General features: G+C 37.5%; 1 protein-coding gene across 1 annotated transcript in view; it reads right to left on the bottom strand.

Annotated features, from left to right (window-relative positions):
• The window catches only part of DMD (dystrophin), a 1824373-nt gene that overhangs the window by 760084 nt on the left and 1038843 nt on the right, over nt 1-25446 (bottom strand). The window contains exons 47-48 of the mRNA XM_036304100.1: nt 20798-20899; nt 6563-6671 (exon numbers count right to left, since the gene is read on the bottom strand). Of these exons, the coding sequence (XP_036159993.1) occupies nt 6563-6671; nt 20798-20899 (211 nt within the window). The remainder of the gene's footprint in view (nt 1-6562; nt 6672-20797; nt 20900-25446) is intronic.

Raw genomic sequence — 25446 nt, 5'->3', positions numbered from 1 at the left:
GTCACACACCCTTTGGGGGGGGGGGTCCCCACTGGGGTGCCTGGCCAGTCTGGGTGAGGAGCTGAGGGCTGTTTTCAGGCGTGGGGTGACTGAAGCTCCCAACCACTCCTTTTTTTCTTTCTTTTTTTTATTCTGGGCCAGCTTTAGCTTTGAGGTTTGGCTCCAGCTCTTAGGCCTCCGCTGCTGAAAGTAGGTTTCTGGCCTTTGATTACAATGTTGTGATCCTGCTGGCTGAAGCCCGGCAGATTCTGGCATTTGCTTACAATGTTGTGATCCTGCTGGCTGAAGCCCGGCGGACTAAAACAGGTTTCTGGGGTTTTGTTTAGCTTCTATATTTGTTACATAGTTGCTTAGAGTTGCAGCTCAGTGGCCTGCAGTGGCAGGCGGGGAACATTGGAGTCCTCCGTCACTGAAGCAAGCAAGCCTCATGTTAGTTTCAAGCTACCTGGCTGCCGGCCGCCATCTTGGCTGGCAGTTAATTTGCATATTGCCCTGATTAGCCAATGGGAAGGGTAGTGGTCATACGCCAATTACCATGTTTCTCTTTTATTAGATAGGATGGTATGTGAAGACTGAGTTATTGGGGTATAATGGGAATGCCCTTAGGAAGGGCCCAGAACATCCCAAACCACAAGTCTGAACACCTAGATAAGGACTGCATCTTGGCACCAATATGAGTGAGACCTCCACCCCTGGTGATCTATAAGATCTCAGAACTCTGACCATCTAACACTTGAGACTGGGTATACCAAAGGTCATGCTTGGAACTCTGCTGGACTTCAAATCCACCTGTCCTGGCCTGTGTCACCACTGGAGCCACCTGACTTGAGATTGACATCCACTTCTCCACCTGGGGACACCACCAGTGATTGGGACTTCACACTGGATGCTCACTCTGCTTTCTTCTATCACTTAAGCTGCCATTTTCTGTGTGTAACCTGTGTGTGACTCTATTGGCTTATTGAGGAGGTCTCCCCTAATAAACCTGGCATTGTGAAAAGATATAAATGTGTGTGATACTCTCTTCAGGGATGCCCCCTTGCTCAAGACAAAGTCTCAGGCATTAAAGGCCAATTTTTGCCACCTTATATCTTCGGGTTTTTGTGAATAAAGTCTTATTGGAACACAGCCATGCCCATTTATTTATATATTGCCTGTGGTCTGGCTGCTTTAAGAATATAATGACAAAGTTAATTTTATGATCCACAAAGCAGAAAATATCCACTATCTGGCCCTTTACAAAAAATGTGTGTTGATCCCTTATCTAGGTGGTAGCACAATTGGGATTGGAATTTAGGCTTCTTGAACTCCAGGGCAGCACTTTTCTAATTACACTTGAAACTTGCTCTCCACAAAATTCATTACAGGAAGAGATGGTTTTATCAGTGTTTAATCAAGTAGTAACTTCTATTAATTGTCACTTCCATGTGTCTATACAAACAATGTTCATTCACTTAATAGTTATTATGCTGGGGCATTTGAAAAACTTCAATATCCTGATTTGGAGTCTTCACATTAAGTATGTTCTGTATGCAATTTCTTTCGAAAATGCTAAATTGGGTATTGTAGAATATGAATGTTCCCAGACACAGCAGCTTGTGACTAAGAAAGAATTCATGTTGACATTTACAACCATATTTGATGGCTCTTTGCCTCAATCTGCCATGCAGGCCTTCAGTCCAAGGCAAAGTCCTATCTACTTAAATGTTTCTGCAAATCTCTAGGGAAGCTTCATATAAGCATGGCTATTCTCCCCACAGGTCTCTGAGCTGCTCTGCTAGGCAAATACTATACTAACTGGGCTTAGAGTGCTCTCCATCTACTTGAACTTCCAAGCTAAAAAGTCTTTGCGGGGGGAGAGAAGAGGAATGGTGGTGCTAAAATAACATGGAGTTCCCTTTGGCATCCACAGCATTGGATCTCACTTAAATTCCACTCCATGGTGCATGCAGGATTAGGGATGAACTCCTTCTCCACTCACCACAGGCTTATGAGAGTAGCTCTTAAAGGAGCAGCAGCATCACCATCACCTGGGGGCTTTTTAGAGATTCTAATTCTCAGATTCACTCTAGATCTACTGAATCAGTAACTGGAGTTGAAGCCCAACAATCTGTGTTCTAATGAGAAATGGGTGATTTTAATGTATGGTTAAGTTTGAGAACCACAGACATAGGACCTTGGATGCAGAACTACATTATCATTCATGTCTGCTTCCCCTACCCATTTCCCCAATGTAGTTGTTTGTGTGCAAAGATGGCCATAATAAAGCCTCCCATTCCTGTATGTAAGCCCCTGTGCAATGATATTATAGCTTCTCCCTTCAGGAAGTGAAGTCTGTTTCTATACCGCTTGAGTCTTGACTAGCCTTGCAACTTGCTTTGACCAATAGAATCTAGCAGAAGTGATGTTATGAGTCTAGGCATCAAGAGGTGCAGTTTCCATTCTTACCCTTTCAAAATGCTGTCCTGAGAATGCCACATAATGAAGTTTAGTCCAGGCTACTGGAGGATGAGAAGCCTTGTAAGAAACCAAGGTTTTCAAATCGACAGTGAGCTGTCAGATATCCGAGTGAGTTCATTTTAGACCATCTACTCCTGTTGAATTGCCAGATAACTCCTTGTGCTCAAATGGCCCCTAGCAAGACCTTCAGAATAACTATCCAGCTAATCATAGCCCAATATGCAGACCCACTGAATCATGATCCATTAAATGATTCTTGTTTTAACACATTACATTTGGGGTGTTTTTATGTAGAGATAGATAGTAGATACACTCAGGTATCCAAGCAACTGATTGCAAAGAATTTTTTTCTTTTTCCAGCATGACTATTAATCCTGTAAATTGAAACATTTAAATAGCTCAGAGAGCACCATCTCATCCTCATAGTATTACATAATTTAAGTAAGCTGACACAAAGAAACTTGGTTTGGTATTTTTTTAAAAAGACCTTTGGGCTTCACTTTCCATACATATAAGATACCATTCAACCAGATGATAATTTCAATGATTATTCTAAGTATAGAGTTCTATAATTCTAAGAGGTGCAGAGTTCTAGAATTCTAAGAGTAAACTGATTTCTTCTATTCCTTAAGTAGAAAAGACATAGCATCATATCTCACTTTTATTCCCCATACATCAAAGATTGAGTTAAATAACATCAACTACTGGCTAGCTGCCTTCATATCTACAATTTCCATTAGGCTCTTGGACAGAGAGATAGTATAAGGCACAGCAAAAAAAAAACACAAACAAAACAAAACAAAGCAAAGCAAAACACAACACAAGTTTTGAAGCCTGACACACTTGGATTGGAATCTTGGCTCAGTTTCTTCCCAGCTGTGTGGCCTTAATCTAGCTATTTCCCCTCCAAACCTTGGGATTCTTACTTTTACAAAAATTGCTTATAACCATATGCTCTTTGCAATTATTTGGAAGATAAGGACATATGCAAAACCAGTTAGCACAATAGTACAATGAAAAAAAACTTACTATGATGAATTATATATTACATTATATTACGATATAATAGGTGAAATAATCATATATCTAAACCATATTAAAAATCAGATTTTTTTAATACTGTATTTGTGATTAACTTTCTGGAAGTCAGGAATTTGAGTAATTCTTAATTCTGATATTTAAAACAGATGTTAAAGAAAAAAGAATATTTTGTTTGAATAAAAGTAGCTCTGGATCTACCTGAATCTCGATTGATTCTTTTCATTCAACATTTGTGGATTTAACAATTTTACTTTAAGCCCAGCTCTGTGTCAGTTTACTATAAGGGATGAATACCCCTGCTCTTGAGAAAAATCCTCTCTCCTTCACTTCTTCATCTCTGGCCCAATCTCAACCAGTTAACACCAGTGGCTTGGAGCTGCGGCCATTCCCAGACTTTCACTACTGGCAGCAATGTGGAGGGACAAGGTGGTTGCAAGGAGTGGTAGCAGGAGATGAGACTCTTAGGTCAGGGAGAGGAAAGAAGGGCATAAAAATGTCTTCCACTGTTTTGGCCAAATGTACCCTTTCTCTCTGCTTTGGTCTCATTAGTCTCCTTGATATTTTTCCATCTTGCTCCAGTTCAAGGCCTTTACTCTGGTTGTTCTTTCTCTTTCTGGAGTAATTTCCCCCAGATATACATATGGCTCACTTTCTCATTACTAGCAGCTTCTCAAATGTTATCTTGAAAGATAAGCTTCCCTGACCTTACTATAGATAGTTATATTCTCATATTCACTTCCTTTGACTTGTCTCCTGTCTTCTTGTTCTTCATAACTATGTTTCTCAAACTTCAGTGTGCACACAAATCACATGGGGATCCTATTCAAACAGATTATGAATCATTGGGTCTAGGGTGGGGCCCGAGACTCTGCATTTCTAAAATGCCCATTTGACGTCAATCTGTGAATTACACTCTATAACACTTAATATCAAGATAGTTTGTATTCTCTTTATTAGCTCATCACTTTTCTCTTCCAGAGTACATGTTTTATGAAAGGAGGGACTTTATCTTATTCTATACTGCATCCTCAGCACCTCATATGATGTTCAATACGTGAAAGTTATTCAATAATATTTATTAAATGGATGAATCATACCTGTTGGTAAAAATCAAAATTGGAATTTTAAATGTATTTTCCATTAGAAAGATTATTGTTACATTTAAGTACTTTACAGCTGAAATAGATTACTGTGCTCTGGCTTTGTAATCCGCCTACCATGAGTAAAGTGACTTAAAGAGGGGCATAAACCTATAATTATGTTCAGAGTTCAACAAACTTATCAACAAATCATTGGAACCCAATCTCTTTACAGAGTTAGAGAGTTGAACATATGACAGAAAGATAGTGAACAAATACCATAGAGACAAACTATATATATGTGCTGAGGGAACCAAAAATTACAGGTCTAAAAAGAAATAGCCCTCGCTGGTTTGGCTGCCCTAGCCGGTTTGCCTTAGTGGATAGAGTGTCAGCCGGCGGACTGAAGGGTCTCCGGTTCAATTCTGGTCAAGGGCACCTGCCCAGGTTGCGGGCTTGATCCCCAGTAGGGGGTGTTCAGGAGGCAACCAATCAATGATTCTCATCATTGGTGTTTCTATCTCTCTCTCTCCCTCTCCATTCTTCTCTGAAGAATATAAAAATATATTAAAAATAATAAAAACTAAGGAGAAATAAACCTGGTATACTTAATTGAATATAAACCCTGATATAGCAATTTTACTGTCCCAGAATGATTTAAAAAAGGAATGCTTGCATATCATTATCAAGTCTTCAATGTTATTAAATCCAACTCTGAAAAAAAAAATAAATCCAACTCTGATGACTGTGCAAAAATCCTAGGGGGCACATGAAACACACTGTCCCCAGATTGCATGACCTCTTTTAACACAGGAACTATTTGTGCTTTCTATTAAATTATCATTGTGCTACCATGGGTGCTATATTTCTACTTGATATAAAATGAATATAAACTTTATTTGAAGACCCAGTCAACATGCTTCAATACTTCAATCACTTGATCTTTTAAAAGTAAACAAGGCAAAAACAACAACAACAAAACAAAGATGTTTTTAGCCCTGCATAATTATAGGATTGGTATAGCAAAGGACTTTTCTAGCTCTCCCCCACCCCCGCTCCCAGGCAGCCTTAACATTACAATGAGATTTTATGCATTCCTTCTAAGAACAAATGACTAGAAAGTGAAATAAAAGACTGAAAATATGCAGTGAAAATAAAAATTAAAACTATAGTTAAATGAAGAAACATTCCTCCCCATGCTTGCTTGTAGTAGTCATAGTCTATTTTTCTTTTTCTTGAACTAAAAATCAAAGAGCTCTTAAGATTGTTTTGAAATGGGACAGGGGGAGGGGGTAGGAGGACTGTGTTTCTGTGGTTTCAGGAATTTGTATAGGCATATTTGAAGAATATTGTCTAAATGATACAGGATTCATTGAAAATGAAATCTCATGCATTAGTACTAGGGGGTACTCTGGTGCTCCTTCCTAATCCCCTGTTCAGGGACAACACACTCATCCCTGCTGCTGGGAGTATTTGTTGTTAAAGGTGTTCCTTAACTAGCAATTGCCTTTGGCTCCAGAAAATACTTCCAAGGTCTCCCTTTCCTCCCTGTGGGCAGCCCATGGGCAATAAATAGCTGGGTCAGGAATATAAAGGCCAGGCCCTCTCCCTGCAATTCAGGACAGCTCTGCAGAGCCAGCCCAGCTCTAAGGCTCCTATGGAATCAGCTGATGGATTCGGCCTCTGTCATAGTCAAATCACCCTTTAGCCTCTTCCACTCTTTGCTCCCAAGTACCTTTCTTCATCATAGGTGTATTTCCCGAAAACACACTCCAGTATACTTTTGTCAACCAACACTCTGAATCAGTCCATTTCTAAGGAACCTACTCTAAGGCATTGTGTATAGTAAATACTAGTAATACAAAGGTTTATTCCTATTTTAAGAATTGCAACAAATTTTCCCTTTCACCCAGACATCGCCTCACTATTATGCTTTTGAGCAAATGGCTACAGCCAAAGAGAATGTGATCCAGTATACTTACAGGCTCCAACAGTGGCCAGTCCAGGAGCTGGGCCAGGCTGCTTTGCCCTCAGCTCTTGAAGTAAATGGGTTACCGCCTTCCACTCAGAGCTCAGATCTTCTAACTTCCTCTTTAATAGAAAAGCATACATGTTATTTATTTGATTAATATCTTAAAGATAACTTAATTCAGGAACTTATTAATTCATTTTGAGAATACATTATTGTATTTCCATTGTATTTTACCTGTAAGTTAATTATTCTGGGTAAAATTCCTTTCCAATTTACCATAATTACTTTAGCCAACCACCCTAGAAATATTTATCAATTATTTGCTGCATACAGGGCTTTTGCTCCAGGCACAATTTCATTTAAAGGAAGTGGAATACAGACATTAAAAAAATAAAAACAAATCAACCATCATAAAACAGTGTCATTTCAGCAATTGGCTTGAATCTTGTAAATAGTATCTAGTGTGGCTACATATGAGAATTGTCCAGAGAACATTATAAATATCCTAATGCCCTGGCTCATGACAAATCAATTATATTAGGATCTCTTGGAAGGAGGGTGTGTGTGGTATACATGAAGAATGCCACTCAGAATCCACTTCAAGGATGGATTCTTACCCCAAGTTGTGAAAAAGATATCAGTACACATCCTTCAGCTGTTAGTCCCTTGAAGGACTGTTCTAGCTGCAGAGAACTGACTTGCCCGAGAGCATGCCCTTCTCAAGGCAGTCCTCATTCAATGACTGATCACGGCGAGGCTATAAAGGCTCAGTCAATGGGGCTCAAAGTTGAGTCATTTTGAAGGGCCATTTCAGCTGCAGGTCTCCCAGCAGAGTCAGCCAAGCCTGTATAGGTTAGTGCCATGTTAGTATATGTTTACAACTGGCTTTCTTTGAGTTGTGGAAAAAGGCCCTGATTTTAGTGTTTGCCCATTTCTGTGGTGTAAATACTCCCCATAGCCATGTTTTAAGTTCTCAGGATAATGTCAAGTGGCTCCCAAAATGCCTGAAAATTTGACAATGTGCTCACATGAGCAGATACAATGCCTGAAACCATTGATAGTACCAACCCTTGTATATACTATGCTTTTTCCATATATATATATATATATATATATATATATATATATATATATATATATATATATATATATATATATATATATATATATATATATATCCAAGATAAAGTTTATAAATTAGGTGCAGTAAGAGATTAGCAAGAATAGCTAAAATAAAATAGAATAAATATAACAATATGCTGTAATGAAAGATATGTGAATAACTTTGGAGTCTTTATTAAGTAAAATAAGGGTTACTTGAATACAAGTATTGCAATACTGTGACAGTCAACTTTATAACAAATGGCTACTAAGTGACTAACAGATAGGGAATGTATACAGCATGGAGATGCTGGACAAAGGGATGATTCACACCCCAGGCAGGATAGAGCAGGAAGGTATGAAATTTCCTCATACCAATCAGAACAGCATACAATTTAAAACTTATTAATTGTTTATCTCTGGAATTTTCCATTTAATATTTTCAGATCACACCTGACCACGGACTGGTAACTGATACTGTGAAAAGTGAAAGAGACTGAAAAAAGCAAAATCATGGATGCCGGGTGTGTGTGCGGGGGACGGTGTTACTGTACTTATTGCCAGTAGAATGTGAGAATATCTGTCCTTATTGCCAGTAGAACGTGAGAATATCTGTCGGTTCTGGGCTGAGGCTTTTGCAAAAAAGAGTAAGTTTCCCCACACTTTCTTTCCTTTTCCACTGGCTGGAAGCAGAGGACTTAAGGTTCTAGGGCAAATCTTCTCAATGCATGGGGATTAATCCTAATGTCCTGGAGTAGTGGCTCCCATAACTTTGGGTTCATCAGGATCACCCATAGGCGTTGTTAAACCATTGAAAGCTGGGTTCCAGCTCCAGTGGTCTAGATTCAGTGTCTTGGGTGGGCCCCAAGAACTAGCATTTCTAACAATTTTCCAGTTGACACTGATGCTGATTGTCCAAGACCAAAGCCTAAGCAGTCCATTAGACCTAATGAGTTACCTAAACAGCACCATCCTTGACAAGAATTAGAAAACAGGTCCGCACATCATTTTCTATAGGACTTAATTCTATTGAGGAACCCTACTTGAGAAAAGCTGCCAAGGGAATAAATACTAAAAATTCATCAGGACCTAATTTAACTGCCATCTGTGCTTTTGATATTATTTATGTCTATTGTATCTAACATCATGTCAAATAGGGGCTTTTAATTTTTCTCCAGAGTTTATGTTGTTAAACACTTAGTATCATATCAATGAATATAACTCTTTTTATTTATTAAAACATAAGCTTTGAATCAAAAAGCAAACAAAAATGCCTCTGATCAGTGTTGAAGACTACCATTGAAAGTTTGACACGTGGAAGATATTTATCCATTCTGACATCAGAGCTAACACTGAGAATTAAATAGTATAAAAAGCTGGTGAAGTAATGTATATTTAGTTTCTTGATTCTCTTGCAAAGTTGCAGTGACTTCCAATGGACAAATATTAAGAGCAACTAAATAGTAACCATGTTGGAAAAAAAAGGTAGTAATAGAAATAGGGAGAAGACAATAAACATAGAAGTAGATAACTAGAAAATGTAATAATCGTGGTCATTTATTGAAGAGATAATGGCACAAAATATGGTGAAGTCTCATTATACACCATTTAACTTATATGTAGGGGGAGGGAGGGAGGGGAGGAGGGAGGGAGGAGGGGAGGGAAAGAGAGAGAGAGAGAGAGAGAGAGAGAGAGAGAGAGAGAGAGAGAGAGAGAGAGAGAGACTGATTAGAGATTGATTTAAACACTGCTGGGATCTGCCTACTATTCTACTAAGTAAGCATATGGCCCCAAAGTGAGTGGGGGAGGGGAGATCAGAGTTTACATTTGGCCAAGGTTTCACTTTCTTCTCATAGTGCAAGCATCTCACTGTGTTGAGTTTGATTCTAATATTTAAAGGTATGCATTTATCTTACAACGTGACTTCTAGAAAAAAATCAACTACTTCATCTGGGTATTAATGGAAGAAACAGTGATCTATATTAAACTTTATAGTACATGAACATCACTTTATAACAAAAAGAAAGAATAATTAATGCTGATAATGACACCCCTTAAAATTAAGAAACATTTAAATTACATTGTGTTTTAGAATGAGAAATCCTGGATTTCAGTTCTAAATCATTACTACTGGTTGAGTGATCATTGGCAAATCAGATAGGTCACTCAGATTTATCATCATTAAAACATAGATATAACACTACCACCTAACTCATAGTTTGTTGGAGAAACTAAATGAGATATTTTATGTGAAAAGAATTCTGTGAACTGTAAAGTACTATAAAATTGTTGGTTAGCTATTATGCACTACTTAATGAAGCAAATCAGAAAACAGTCAATAAAAGTGTTCACTAAAATAGTTAAAATGAAAATATTTCAATGCTGAAAGGACTAGGTTTTGGTTATCCTGAAAAGAACATGTTTATATATTTAATTTCCTTTTATTAATACATAAAGTCTGAACAGTCTATACATTTATTTGAATGTTATCTTATTCACTGTTATTTCCAGATGTGTAAGTGGGGTATTATTATAATTTCAAATGTAGAGACTTTAAAAATTAAATGGTATTCTGAATGAGCCACGAACATCTGAGGCTATTGCAAAGTATCAAAAATGCAATAAGCTCAGAACTGCATATATTCTAATCTTTCATAGTTATTAGCATACTAGAGGCCCAATGCACAAAATTCGTGCAAGAGTAGGCCTTCCTTCCCCTGGCTGCCAGCCCGGCTTCCCTCAGGCACCCGGGCTTCCCTCCCAGAGGGAGGCCCCACCCACCCGCCGCAGCCCACTGGATGGTGGCCTGGGCTTCCCTCTGTGGGGTGATCATGGGGCGATAGCTGGGCCCCCAACCAATCACATCACACCCGCCTTGGCTGGTCTGGCACCAGTAGGTGTCATAGCATGGTCCCGGATGGTCATTCTGCTGTTCAGTTGATTTGCATATTACGATTTTATTAGATAGGATAATATCACATAAAATAGCTATAAATTTTGATTCAAGTGATGCTGGGAGCGGTCCATCCTTGCTGCTTGACACAGTCGCTGCAGGGAAGGAACATCTGCACAGCATATGTTTCAAGGGACCTGGCGTATATGGCATACTGTTCTTAATATGTTTACTCACCTTCTTGGCGCTATGTGTTTTAACCAAGGTCACCTCTCCGAGAAAGGTTGTTTCCCCAGGTAGGGATTTTACCCTGAAGTTAGGGAGGGAATAAAACCCCTTAACTAAGTGCCAGGCGGGTAGTTAATCACTTTAACTACGAACAATCACACTTAAGCTACATAATCTTTACTCCTTTGGAATAGAGATTGATAGGATTGGAATCGACTGGTATAAATACAGATGTAACAAGACAACCTAGAGACAGAACCTAGCGAGAGAACCTGGCTACAGAACCTGTATAGAACATGGCAAGAGAACCTGACTAGAACCTGGTGACAGAACATGGCAGGAGAACCTGGATAGAACCTGGCTGGAGAACCTGGCTAGAGAACCTGGTGACAGAACTTGGCTGGAGAACCTAGCAAGAGAATGTGGACACAGAACCTGGCAGGAGATCCTAACCAGAACTTGGCTAGAGATCCTGGCTAGGCTGCTGATCAACTGAACGCTGTCTCTGTGTCATTCCTTCTTCACCGACTCCGTCCACACCTTTGGGGACCCCTGGACCTGCTGGGGTTGGACCCCAGCAAAGTGATCACAAAAACAGTCCTGCAACTTATTGTTACATTTCTGTTGTTGTTAATCCTTACCCAAGGATATTTTTCCATTGATTTTTAGAGGGAGTAGAAGGGAGAGAGAGAAAGAGAAACATCAATTGGTTGCCACCTGCATGTGCCCCGACTGACCAGGGCTGGGGATTGAGCTTGCAACCCAGGTATGTGCCCTTGACTGGGAATCAAACCCGAGACCATTTGGTCTGTGGGCCAATGCTCTAACCATTTACCAACACCAGCCAGAACCTGTCTTGTAATTTATTCAAGTACCTGCTATACTTTTGAGCCTTAATTGATTACTTATGTACAAGGAAAGATCTGTTTTGTTTTGTTTTGTCTTTCTTTCTGGTCCTCTGGCATGAGCCCATATTTTCTATTCTCACATCTTTTCTGTTAGGCTGTGAAGTTCTAACAAGTGGCAAAAATTTTGATTGCAGCAACTAATGCAGCATTCTTCACATAATAAAGTTTAAGTAGTGCTCAATAAACATCTGTAAAAGGTAATAATTTGCTAACCATGTCAATAATCTTAAACCAAATTTAAGGGAACCAAAGATATGTCTAAACTTCAACATATTAAAATATGAAATCAGTGGGATAATAGTTACCAAGTACTATTCCTGATCAGGTTCCAAGAATTTTAAAACTTTGAATACAATTTTATTTATATGTGGAATCTAATAAAAATAAACAAACAAACAAAACAGAAACAAATTCATAGATACAGAACACAAACTGATGATTTCCAACTAGGAAGGGTTTAAAGGGCTGGGTGAAATAGTCACAGGGGTATAAAGTACAGCATAGCTAATATAGTCAAAGTAGTTACAAAACTGTTACAAAACTTTCACAGCTTGTAAGTTATAAAATATTCATGGGGATATAGCCAATAATAATGTAATAGCTATGTATGATGTCAGATGGGTACTAGACTTTTTGGATGATCAATTCTTATCCTAAATAATAAAAGGCTAATATTCAAATTGTCCCCTTGATTGGGAGTTCAACCAGGGGGTGATTCTGCCCAGACCCCACCCATGCACGAATTCGTGCACCAAGCCTCTAGTGTTACATAAATGTCTAATCACTATGTTGTACCCATGAAACTAATATAATATTGTATGCCAACTGTAATAAAAATTTTAAAACATTTTAAAAAATAAAGCATCTGCAATACATCTAAATATAGGGAAAACAACAATCTTGGAATATGCTAAGTAAATTGCAGATCCCAGCCTTTCCTCACAAGAATTCAAATTTAACAATCAGAGTGGATTCATATTTTACTCAAAGAAAGAATGTTTGAGATCATTTTTATTTTAAATGGCAAACTTAGTTTCATTTGGGGACTTTTGCAGCAAAGCATTATTTTCTATTGTATGTCATTTGCTTGGAAATGGTCATTAAATGCTAAGACAATTATATCAAACAATTCTGATTCCCAATTCTATTATAATATACAATGTGAGTCTTTCCTTGGGATCATTGAGATGCTCTGTATTTCATGATAAAACCCCCTATTTTGCTAGTGAAAAGAGTAATTCTTCTTTGCAGCTAAAAGAACCTTGACTGGAATTGTATTGAAATTAAAATATTTTCATTCAAGAGTAAAACTGATCTAAACTTATAGAAAAGAGGAGATCCTTAGAGAAACATTCAATGACTAGATAGTGGTCAAGCATATTGGCCAAACTCAATCAAAATGTAACTCTTACATTATTAATATCCTCATTGAAGAAGGATTTACTGTAAACTCCAATGGCATTAAGGACCTTAGAAGTATGCACCATGCCCTAAACTTGTCTAGACTCTTCACAATATTCAACAAAGTTCTGAGAATGCAGTGGTTGCTCAATAAACACTTCTGACTGATTTCAAAAAAGAGTGGAAATTAATTACAAGAAATACAATTTCTGAATATAGCTTTACTTTTTAACTTAAAATAAAATATATTTTTATCTCTATTTGTGTTTAGGGATTTTCAAAATTTTAATATATTTTCTCTTGTATCAATGTTTGGCATGCAATTAATATCTGTTACATGAATAAATGAATCAACCTATGGTTGTATATACAAAACAAATATGTGAATATTATAATTGAAACATCTATGCCACTATAAATGCAATTAATACAACTGAGGACCAGGGGTGAAACTTAAATTTTTAAAATGCTTGCCCAGTTCCAGAATTTGCTACTACTGAGTGAGTCTAAATTGTGACTTTACCCCCAAATATTGCCTCAGAAAGATATCAGTTCAAATTAGAGCTTTACAGCCAAAACCGGTTTGGCTCAGTGGATAGAGCATCGGCCTGCGGACTGAAGGGTCCTAGGTTCGATTCCGGTCAGGGGCATGTACCTGGGTTGCGGGCACATCCCCAGGAGGGGGTGTGCAGGAGGCGGCTGATCGATGTTTCTCTCTCATCGATGTTTCTGGCTCTCTGTCTCTCTCCCTTCCTCTCTCTAAAAAGTCAATAAAATATATTTTTTTAAAAAATTAGAGCTTATAATATCTTTTGTGTCTCATTTTATTTTCAACAAAAAAGTTGCAGACTAGCCTACAATAACCTCAAGAGATGTGACTTTTGGGATGCTTATGAAAGTCATCTGACAGCTTTGGTTAATAAAAAAAGAGGTGAAGAAAGTTGACAAACCATTGGCATTTATTCATAGGATACAACCTCACACTAGTGGTGAATGGGCATTGTAAATAAATCATTTAAAGATAGTTTTAAAAAGAAAAACAAGATGTTATTCAGATGAGGTGATAAATAGTAAATATCTAAGAAACATGAAAAGATTACCTCCTAATATTTTATGAATGGGAGTGAGGCAGGGGATAAAAATTCAAGTGATAACATCAAAGAAGTGAAATATGGTCCTTCTGGTAACTGGCAGCTATCTAAGCTAGATAAGTGATGATCTCAATTGAATACAAAAGACAGTCACAGAATATAAACTAGCCAGGGACAGGGCCACCGCAGGGCCATGTTTGGAATGAGACAAAGTCAAGGCCATTCTGCCTTGCTTTAATCCCCTCACCTTCTAGATAAAAATTAAGGCACCTGATCACCACACTGACTCTGTTTCTTGACAGCATCTAATCCAAAAATGGCTTCCACTTCCCTAATTTATCTTTAAAATGTGCTAGCCAGCCAAACCCACTAAACAGCTCTTGCCAGTGCCCTTCTAATTGAGATGCCCCACAGTCTTTGGAGAGCTTTGTCCCTTGCTGCGGTAAGCAAAGTAATCCTAACTTTTGATTATAGGCATGTTGTTAGCTGTATTTAGACAGCGAACTATAACAGCATCATAAGGGGACTCAGTACCGTATTTCAAATAACCTGGAAGACAGTGAGTTCTAGAATTCTGGAATATACATATGAATAATGTGAATGAACTCATTTCATAAAAGATAAATGTGGTAAAATCAATATTTCTAATGTGTGTTATTTTATAAAATGTGAGGTTTCAAATATGTACATGCTGCTCCATTAAGAAATTAAATATAATTAAACATTTGGCAATCTCATCCATATTTCTAAGTGTGTATGTCTACAAGTTGCTCAAAAATCTATTATAAATTTCTTCTCAATGGAAAAAGTGAGGGCTCTCCTTATATTCAAGAATGATTAACATTTATTCAGCCTCTCATAGTCTAAGACTTTTCCCTCGGTTGTAAAGCAAACTTGAATTTTTAAAAAATGAAATTCTGCTATTTGTGTATTAATAAATTATAAATTCTTTATTATATTTATTATCTTTCTATAATTCTTTTCCCCACTTTTTCTATTAACACTGACATAGAATTGTGCTTACCAGGCAAATGAGATCTGCACCAGGCAAATGAGATTGTATGCCTGACAGATGATTTGTAAAGTCCAAATATTGTCATAATTATATCTGATTGGGCAACACTTTGACCAAGTAGACATTTCTGTTGTGAGTAATACATTAAAAATTATCAGGCAAAAAAACCCACACAAACCCTAAATAAGTTCTTAGAAATGCTAAAATGTTTGTTGGCAGTAGAACAAATTCATTGGGAGAAAAAAACAACACACAGCTTAATCTAGTTAATTAACAACAAAACAGCTGGGAATATAATACATCCCTGGTTTTGAATGACTATAATTGAAAATGACTAATGATACTGTCATTTTGCAGCTTATATCAGAGGAAATTATGCCTGGAAGATTATAACTGTTCTCTTGACCATTTGTCTACAGCAATTGCTTGTGTTAAGGTTGGGGTAGAACCCTTTGGCCAAATACAGAAGGCTCCTAACACTTTACTTTTTCTGTTACAATAAAAAAGAATTGAAGAGCAGTAATAAAATATATTATTAAATTCATGTTAGTGATATCTTTGTAATAATCTAAAAAGTTAGCAAAGCAAACCAGCTGGTTTCATCTTATCACTTCAGCAAGCAACCAAGACATTAAAAATTCCATTAATGCTCTCAGTTCTAATATCCACTAGTATTCTGAAATACTTATATCTGTTAAAAGTTAAACAGAAAGAATATGTACGAATTGAAGAAAATGTCATCTAAACACTTAAGTTCAGAAGAGAGTTAAAAAACTTAAAAAATCAAATAACAAATTGCTTAAATTTTTGTTATTTGTCAATATTGTTGCTATTCATGGCAGTTGTTTTTATTGCTTTTTAACTGCAAAACTGGGTATTATTGAGGATCTAGTCATTAATCTGCAGAAAATATAACCTATTAAAATGATTTCATCAACAGCATTATTGCAAAATATTATTACCAAAGGTATAGCTTAAGCAAAATGTTAAACAATTTAACTTATCCAACAAATCTTCAATAATTTGTCCAGCCAGTATGGCACATTTGCCCAGCCAGTATGGTTGAGCATTGACCTATTTCTGATCAAGTTTCTGGCTTGATCCCCAGTAGGGGGCGTGATTCTCTCGTCATTGATGTTTCTCCCTCCCTCTCCCTTCTTCTCTGAAATCAATAAAAACATATTTAAAAATCTTCAATAATTTTTGAAGTTAAGATGATGGAACAATTTACAAATCAAATGAGATAAAAGTGTGTGTATGTGGGGGGGGAGAGGGAGAGGAGGAGAGTGGGGGGGGAGAGGGAGAGAGAGAGAGAGAGAGAGAGAGAGAGAGAGAGAGAGAGAGAGAGAGAGGAGGGAAAGCAAAATAAAGATGCTTATATCTTTGGCTTATATCTTTGGTCATGCTTTAAGATTTTACTACCTTTGAAAAGTAAAGAAATCCTACAGACGTTGATGAAGTGAAGAAAAAGCAAAAAAAACGGAACATAGATGAGTGAGGCTCCCAAACAGGACTCAGCTTGTGAGGTGAGTGTAGGAACTGAACAAACAGGCTGTCTGATATAGAATGTAGAGGTTCTAATAGACAGTTAATTTCCTAAGAAACAGAATCAGTCTCTAATGTGTCCTTAATTAAAATGTCTGCAAGCAGTGGACACACTAATTATCTATTTAAACACTCCATCTTATATACATACCAAGAGAGGTTTTCATTTTACTTTTTGAGAATATCACTTTCTTCTAGATAATTATTAGTTTCTAAAGGTACCCCCCCCCAAAAAAAAAAAAAAGAATACCAAAAAATGAAAAAAAACAACACACACTTCTTTCATGAAAATGTAGTGCAGACTACTAGGACCCTTTTTTCTTCTTTTAAGGGTTGAGAAACCTGATAGTTAAGGAGAAAAGGCATTAGGTAGCACAACTTAAAAGTTTGGGTATAACAAATTAAAGTTGAAACTTTGTTTATGTTGAAAATGGGCTTTGTTTATGGACTATCAGAGAAATGGATAATTCTTCAGAAAAATATTCCTAACCTTTAAAAATAATTTTTTTAATCCATGCAGAGATTTACATAGCCTGGCAGCTTGCAGCCCTGTATTGCTGGGCTCCATGGTCTGAACTATGAGGTCATTTTTGAGCCTCTAGTGTTTCAGGCTACCACCAACTCCAGCTAAGTTTCAGGTGTTTTCAAGGCCATAGCTTATGGCAAAGTTTGCAGGTGAATCAACTATTTCTCCACACCCCCAACCTTAATCTTGCCCATCACTATCAACCTGATATGTTTAATATTCTCCAAACCCAAGGGATAAATGGTAGAACAGGAATGAGTTTTACATAAATTCTGCTTCTCCCAAATGAGATGACTTGAGAGAAAATGGGGAAGGAGGGAAGGAGAAAAGGAGGAAAGAAAAAAGAGTTCTGATTCTGCCAAAAGGTTTTAAGGGATATGAAAGAGGGAAAGTTAACACCTCCTTGCTCTGTCTTTGATTTCTGAAAGGTAATTTCCCTTTTATACCATTAATGTGGCAGGAGAAAGTAGGTATTCTCAGACATGGCAGAGCCCAGATCTTAAAGTAGCCCAGGAGCTGAGGGTATGAATGAAGATGTGATAAGTTAGAATCAATTGCTTGGATTGTTTATACACAGTGAAAACAAATTAAGCCAGTCAGTGAGAAAAATACCTTATAATTTCACTTACATGTAGAATCTAATGCACAAAATAAACAAACAAAATAGAAACAGACTCTGAGATACAGAGAACAGACTGACAGCTGTCAGAGGTGAGATAATTGGGGGGCTGGGTGAAAAAGGTCAAGGAATTAAGCACCAAAAAAACACCCTTATAGAGACAGACAACAGTATGGTGATTATCAGAGGGAAAAGTAGGTAGGGGGGTAGACAAGGGAAAAGTGGTGGATAAATGGTTATGGAAGGAGTCTTGATGGGATGGTGAACACACAATACAATGTTCAGATGATGTATTATAGAGTTGTAGACCTAAAACCTATATCATTTTATTAACCAACTAGATGCCCATTGCAGGAAGATTCCTGCAAGAATAGGGCTTCTGGAGAATGGAGTGAAGCAGAGAAGGGAGCGAAGCCCACCTAGGCAGGCTTCACTCCCTTCTCCGCTGCCTCACTCCTTCCCTTCCCCACTAAGCCCTCGGCTCCCTCCCTTCTCTGCAACCTGGGCTCTCTCCCTTCCCCATCGCTTTGCTCACTTGCCAGGTCACAGATCCAAGGCCCGGGTTCCAAGGGCAGCCTCACGCACTGCCGGCCCCGCCTTGCCAGGTCAAGGATCCAGGCCTTGGTCCCATGGGTAGCATCTCAAGCTGCTGGCCCTGCCTTCGGTATGCAAATTAGCTGCCATCTTTGTTGGTGGTTAATTTGCATATCACACTGATTAGCCAATGGGAGGCATAGCAAAGGTACGGTCAATTACCATGTTTGTCTATTATTAGATAGGATGTCACCCCAATAAATTCAATAAAAATAATGAAAATTAAATTTATAAGTTTTCTCGACTTTCAATTAAGACTTTTCACTGTGTGTTTTTCTTTTACAAAGGTTCAAATGTACAAGCCAATTTAAATGCACATTTGTAATCTGTAACAATTTTAAGAAACCCTGCATAACATCTTTGAGGATCAAACCAGAGTATACAGAGTGGACCTACAAAATGGTCCATTTGGCCAAAACTGGTTTGGCTCGGTGGATAGAGCGTTGGCCTGCAGACTGAAGGATCCCAGGTTCGATTTCAGTCAGGGGCATATACCTTGGTTGCGGGCACATCCCAGTAGGAGGTGTGCAGGAGGCAGCTGGTCGATGTTTCTCTCTCATTGATGTTTCTAACTTTCTATCCCTCTCCCTTCCTCTCTGTAAAAAAATAAAATAAAATAAATATTTAAAAAAAATAAATAAAATAAAAATAAAATGGTCCATTCGTCTGTTTCAGTGCTTGCCATAGGAGTCACTCTGTTAACCAAGAAACGTGCCTGCTAGGGAGCTGGCTTGGCTTAGAGCATCAACAGAAACCCTGAAATTGCTATTTTCAGGACCCTCTCTAACTCTCTCATCTAAATACTGAACACAGCCCTAGCCAGTTTGGCTCAGTGGATAGAGCGTGAGCCTGTGGATCAAAGGGTCCAGCGTTCAATTCCAGTCAAGGGCATGTACCTCAGTTGCAGACTCCTCCCTGGCCCAGGCCCTCGTTGGAGCTCATGCAGGAGGCAACCAATTGATGTTTCTCTTACATCAATGCTTCCCTCTGTCCTTCCCTCTCTCTTCTACTCTCCCTAAAAAGCAATGAGAAAATACCCTCCTTTGAGGATTAACAAAAATAAAAATAAATGAAATTAATAAATAAATACTGAACACATTGCTACTTCATGAAAATCATCAGACCAGGCTTGGAACTAAATGCAAATTATCATTACTCTTTCAGATGTTAGAAGTGGGACAGTGTATTACTCAATAAATCCCCATTGATATTTCTAGAGAAATAGGTGCCTTTCAGCATCTGGTATTTGAACATTACTTTGAGGTTAAAACTTTAACTTTACCTAAGAAAAAGCACCTTGTAAACTGGAAAGAAAAGCAACAATATTCTAGAAATGAAGTTGGGCCAAGTGTAAGTGGTGACCTTAGGGACAGTGTCTAAGTCATGGTAATGTTGTCTGCAAGGATAAACTAGGTCTGTATAATGAGGTTATTGACCTGCACTGTTTTAGAGCAGTTTTAAACATGAGGGGGAGGCTCACTAAATCTCAGCCTGCAACATTAGCTAGAGAAACCAGGACTGATCAATAAACAGCCACCATTACAGGCATACGGGAACCTTCATCATAATGGTAGCCATTATAATTTTGGTCAGGCACAGAAAATAAGGTAACCCATACCTAACATCTATTTATCATTGGACTCTCATTTGCAAGTGGAAGCCATTGATTAGCTATTTTTGAAAACTGAGCTGGCTTTCCATTCCTCTCCTCATGTAATAGCCTATGAATAAACGTGTCAGAAGCTTCAAATGCACATGGGAAAAGGAAAGGAGTAGAAAGCTTTCTCCCAGGCCAGCTTTTTCACCCAAGAGAGAAGCAATTACATGACATTTCACTAACAATTCTTGACCCAATGAAGTACTGAATCCCAAATGCCGATTCCTCTTTCATAAGAAAGAACAACAGAGAAAAGAAAGGTCATGGACCACATTGTGATTCTTTACAGCTGTTGGAGACAGGCAGTATGATACAGTAGCTTGATCTGAATGAAGCTAAACAATATGAAAAGCATCAGGCTGGCAAGCAAAGCAATAAAGCCAAAAATTTTAATCTACCTTGAAGGTGGGACTACTTTTTGTATTGATGGCGGCGCACCAGGACAGAAATGAGTCCTTTAATGCAATGACTCGTTAATAGTCTTAAGATCACAATATATAAATAAGATATGTTGATCAAAAAGACAGCTTTGCTATTGCAGTATGGCCAATATTTCTCTACAAGTTATTTCATTGATTATAAATAGACTACACCAATGGCAAATGTACAACAGGGGAAGAATTACCCATTATGAGGTAATGGATATTGCTAGAGGTTGCTTCATTACCTTCACTGGCTCAGTGGCTGGTTTTTCCTTGTACAAATGCTGCCCTTTAGACAAAATCCCTTCCACATCCGGCTGTTTAGCTTGAACTGCTACTTCAGTTTCCTGAGGAAAAGAACACATACAGTGCAGATTAACTTCACAGTTAGCAATAAAATTACTAAATTTAACTATACCCTTGGAGACTCCACATGTATTGCAGATCAATTTCTGCACGACATATAGAGGCACAAAACAGTAGCTTCAACTGCAGAGAAAAGAAATAAAGGTCTTTGTGAAACACACTAAAGTTTTAGAAATTTATCCAAAGTTATCTTAAGTTATATTGTAATGCTACCATAGAGAAATAGACACTAAGGCTCTATTTGTCAAAAAAGTAAAATGCAATAATGAAAAGTACGATTTATGAATAGGATTAATACTTTTTTCACATCAATAAACTCAGCAATTTTAATGTTCATTTTACTTTACAAAGTTCTTAGTTTAACAGGATTCTATTTGATGTTTGGGATCCAAAATTCTGTTTTGAAATAGAAACCAAATAATTCTTTCCACATCATTGTAAAAATTAAGTTTCTTTCCCAAGATTAAACACTTAAAGCATAGTATCAAGGCTTATTAACTATTAAGCAGTCAAGTGAAATAAAACTCTTGAGAAACAATTTAATTATTTTAAGAAACGTGTTTGTTTTTCCTTAGTCTGGAGAAGACCAAAGTATCACTGAAAAAAACAAACAAACAATAAACAAACAAACAAACCTCTTTATATATAGAAATATAAAGTGCTGTGCTACTGGCTTCTGTCTAGCTTTCCTGAAGAGAGAACAAAAGAAATGTGCATAAATTGAAGCTGAAGGAAGTGAAGTTAAATATTACAGAAGACTTTTTGGATGGAACACTCGTTAAACACTAGGATGGAGTATCGATTAATCAATGTCAGGCGTCAGTCAGGACCTGGGCCATCTACCCCAGAGAACAACTCCTGATTAACCCATATCTCTCTTCCTCCTTTTCCTACCCTGTAGCCTCCCAGAACTGCTGGGTGTACGTGTCTTCATGCCACTGTTACCTTTATATATTGTGTTTGTATCTGTTCTCTCAGACTAGCAGAGCTGGGAGTCCTCAACCCAAAAGACTATAATCTTATATGACACAGTTGGGTGTCTTGCAACTTCTAGGTGCTCAGCACAAGCTCTTGAAAGAGATTATTTCTTCAGTTCTGATTATAATAAATGCCAGTAGGAGATAGGCACTTTGATTAAAAGTGTCCATAACATTAGGACTAACCCTGTTCGTAAATGGGTACACGTGCAAGACACATAAACACAAATACGTGCACAAGAACTTTAGGGACAATAATTATGAAAGAAATGAACCCCAAATTATAAGTATTAATTCATTTTCTAGGATAAGAAATTCTAAAAGTTATTTTAAAACCTTACCCAATGGTAACAAGGTCAAGTTCAGAGTGTGCTTTGTAGAGGTTGAATATTTCTTCTTTCCTTTAAAATTGTTAATAAGTGCACCCACTGTAAATTCTATACCTTCAGAAAATGACCATAAATAGTCAATAATTTCACCAATACTTCTCATATGCAGCCAAATGATTAACACTAACACCTTTCTAACTTTACTCCTACTCTTCAATAGTTCCAAATAAATCATTCCAAAGGTTGCAAAGAACTGATGCTACTATTCAGAAGGCACTGGTAAATAGACAGGATTAGGAGACTGCATTTGATACTACAAGGAATTCCCTTACAAAGTGAACATAAACATCTGAATTTTTCATTGGCAAATGAACAGAAACAGCAACAAGGCTGACATTAGGGCAGTCCAGATATTACTTAAAGTTGTGGGATCTAAGCAGGTGCTTGCCAGATGGACTAAGAAAAAGGTGGCATGCCACGTGAAATGTCCAGGTTTTGTACCTGCGGAAAGTAAAATACTCCTTCAGGCCACCTAATTAGCCCTAGATTTAGTCCTCAGATGAATGAGCTTTGCAAAGTCACAGCATTTCCCTTTATAGAAATGCTTCCTATTAGCATGCCCTTTCATCACTGTGATTGTCACCTCTTCATTTTTCAATGAAATAATGACGAGTTTAAGTACCGGGGTGAGATTTACAGCTGGTCTTACAGAAATAGAGCGATGGGTGAGAGAAACCACATTCATCTCTAAAGTATTTGTGGTTACTTCTCCTTGGCACTGTTTTGCAGAAATAGATCTCTCATTACAGGTACCTTTGAAAAATTACTTTAGAAAGACCATTTTGAAGATGCATTTCTACAATTTACCTCACTACATTTACTTGTGGTGTGAATTTATTAGTTAACAGGCAGGTCAGTTATTCAGAGTCAAATATTGCTTGAAGGGTCAACTTATATATCCAATTAAATACACTCAAATATTCTTCAGTATATTTTTCTTAAATTAGTGTGAGAAAAACACACCATAAAAAGCAAATAATGATCCTTAGAAAATGGAAGTATGCATGAAATAAGTTTTAAAATTTTGATAGCCCTCCATGCAATTAAAACTCGACATGAAAAAATAAAAAAGCAAAGCAAAACAAACAGCAACAACAAAAAAAAACAACCCAGCCAAACTATATGACTGTGCAAAGATAAAAAAATGTACTAAAATCCTTAGCTGTGCTGAAAAGGCCAACAAACTACTCTATATTGATACTAACTGCTGTACTAATATTAATAGAGTTGTTAGAAGTTTACTTTGTGAGCCCAGCCAGCATGGCTCAGTGGTTGAGCATTGACCTATGATCCAGGAGGTTATGGTTCAATTCCTGGTCAGGGCACATGCCCAGATTGTGGGTTCCATCCCCAGTGTGGGGTATATGGGAGGCAGCCAATCAATCATTTTCTCTCATCAATGATGTTTCTATCTCTCCCTCTCCCTTCCTCTCTGAAATCAACAAAAAAAAATCTTTTAGAAAGTTTACTTTGTGACAAACACTGTGTGTTTCATACATTTTCCCCCTAATACATACCCTCCTACAAAAAGGGTGTTGTCTGATTTTACAGATGTCAAAGCTGAGGGGTACTGAGTCAATTTGTCCAAGATAACTTAACTTGCAAATGGCAGAGTTGAGATTACAATCAGCAAGTGTCCAACTAAACCTCCACTTTATCCCTTACTCTGCTGTGCATAGTGTGTATGTGTGCATGTGATAAAACTGGCAGTCATATTTCTTCATATGTTAGTTTTTCTCCTCCTCTTCAACTCCAATACATTCTATAATATCCTTCCAGGGTGTAATTGAGAGAAAACACTGTATCTTCCCATAGCTAAGGAAAGAAATTCTTACACAGCTTTAAAATGCTTCAAAGGTGTCTTTGTGTGGGTTTATGATTGCCAGATTGATAATAACCAGGTCAGGGAACTGGTCTGAATAAACCTTTTATCTCACAAATGACCTCACATCTTTACATGATTTAAGATGAGGTAAAGGAGGTCACCACTGAAATGGAAACACAGCTAATTATAGTGGCCAATTTTTGTAAGTAGAAAGTATTCAATTTCAACAAACATTCAGACAAGAAAGTCTTCATGTGATTTCAACAACAACAACAAAAAACAACTCACTTCTAATAATAGAACATTTCCATCTAGATTTTTTCCCTGCCTTATTCTGAATATATCCCCAGCAATGTAAGATTGTGCACCAGGAGTGAAGACCCTTATAATGTGATTTATAGCATTTTATTTTCATCATAGTATTGACAGGTCACTATAATTTCCTGCATAATTTTAAGAACATAATATTTATTAATTAGGTGATAGGGAATAAGCCTTCATTAATGCTCACTAAGATAATATCATGGTGTATTTTTAAATTCAGCCCTGATATGTTTTTGAAATGAAGTAAGCACCTTCAGTCTTACTTATTTATTATTAATAGCATTATTAATATTGGGAAGTTGGTAGTCTGAGAAGCAGTGAAGCAATGGTTAGTGATAAAAAAAGACTAGACAACACCCTTGAGGGTGAAAGTAACAATTCATATGCAAATTAATATATTTGCATTTTCTAAGAAATGATTCATTGAACATTATATTTCTAATTCAATATTAAGTTCATTATACATGTTTTAAAACTGGAACTTTGATGTTCCTAGGATATTATAACAGAGATACATTTTACCTTGTTTTCTTTCTTATTTTAAACTTATTTCCATTTCCATTATTTTACCTACTAGAGGCCCAGTGCATGAAATTCGTGCACAGGTAGGGTCCCTAGGCCTGGCCAGTGATCAGGGCTGATCGAGGCCTTCCAGCTGCCGGCTGGGGCCTTCCATCCCCGGCTGCCAGCTGCCAGCCAGGGCCTTCCTTTGTTCTGTGCTGCCCCCTTGGTGGTCAGCCCACATCATAGCAAGTGATTGAACTCCTGGTCTCCTGGTCGAACTCCTGAGGGGACACTTTGCATATTAGCCTTTTATATGTATAGATTGTTAACCTTAGAATATATAAACATATATGTATATACATATATGTGACAATATAAGGAGGATATGAACAGCCTTTGCATATATGTTCCAACATTTGTTCATTCATTTATTCAGCTGACAAACATATATTGAATATTTACTCCATTTCAACATGTTGGCTAGGAACTGCAAATACTACAAGGTATAA

Source organism: Myotis myotis, unplaced genomic scaffold (genome assembly GCF_014108235.1).
Source record: "Myotis myotis isolate mMyoMyo1 unplaced genomic scaffold, mMyoMyo1.p scaffold_m19_p_4, whole genome shotgun sequence".
NCBI lineage: Eukaryota > Metazoa > Chordata > Mammalia > Chiroptera > Vespertilionidae > Myotis > Myotis myotis.
Note: the sequence above shows the minus strand (reverse complement) of the source record. Positions and strands in the feature narration are given on the sequence as shown.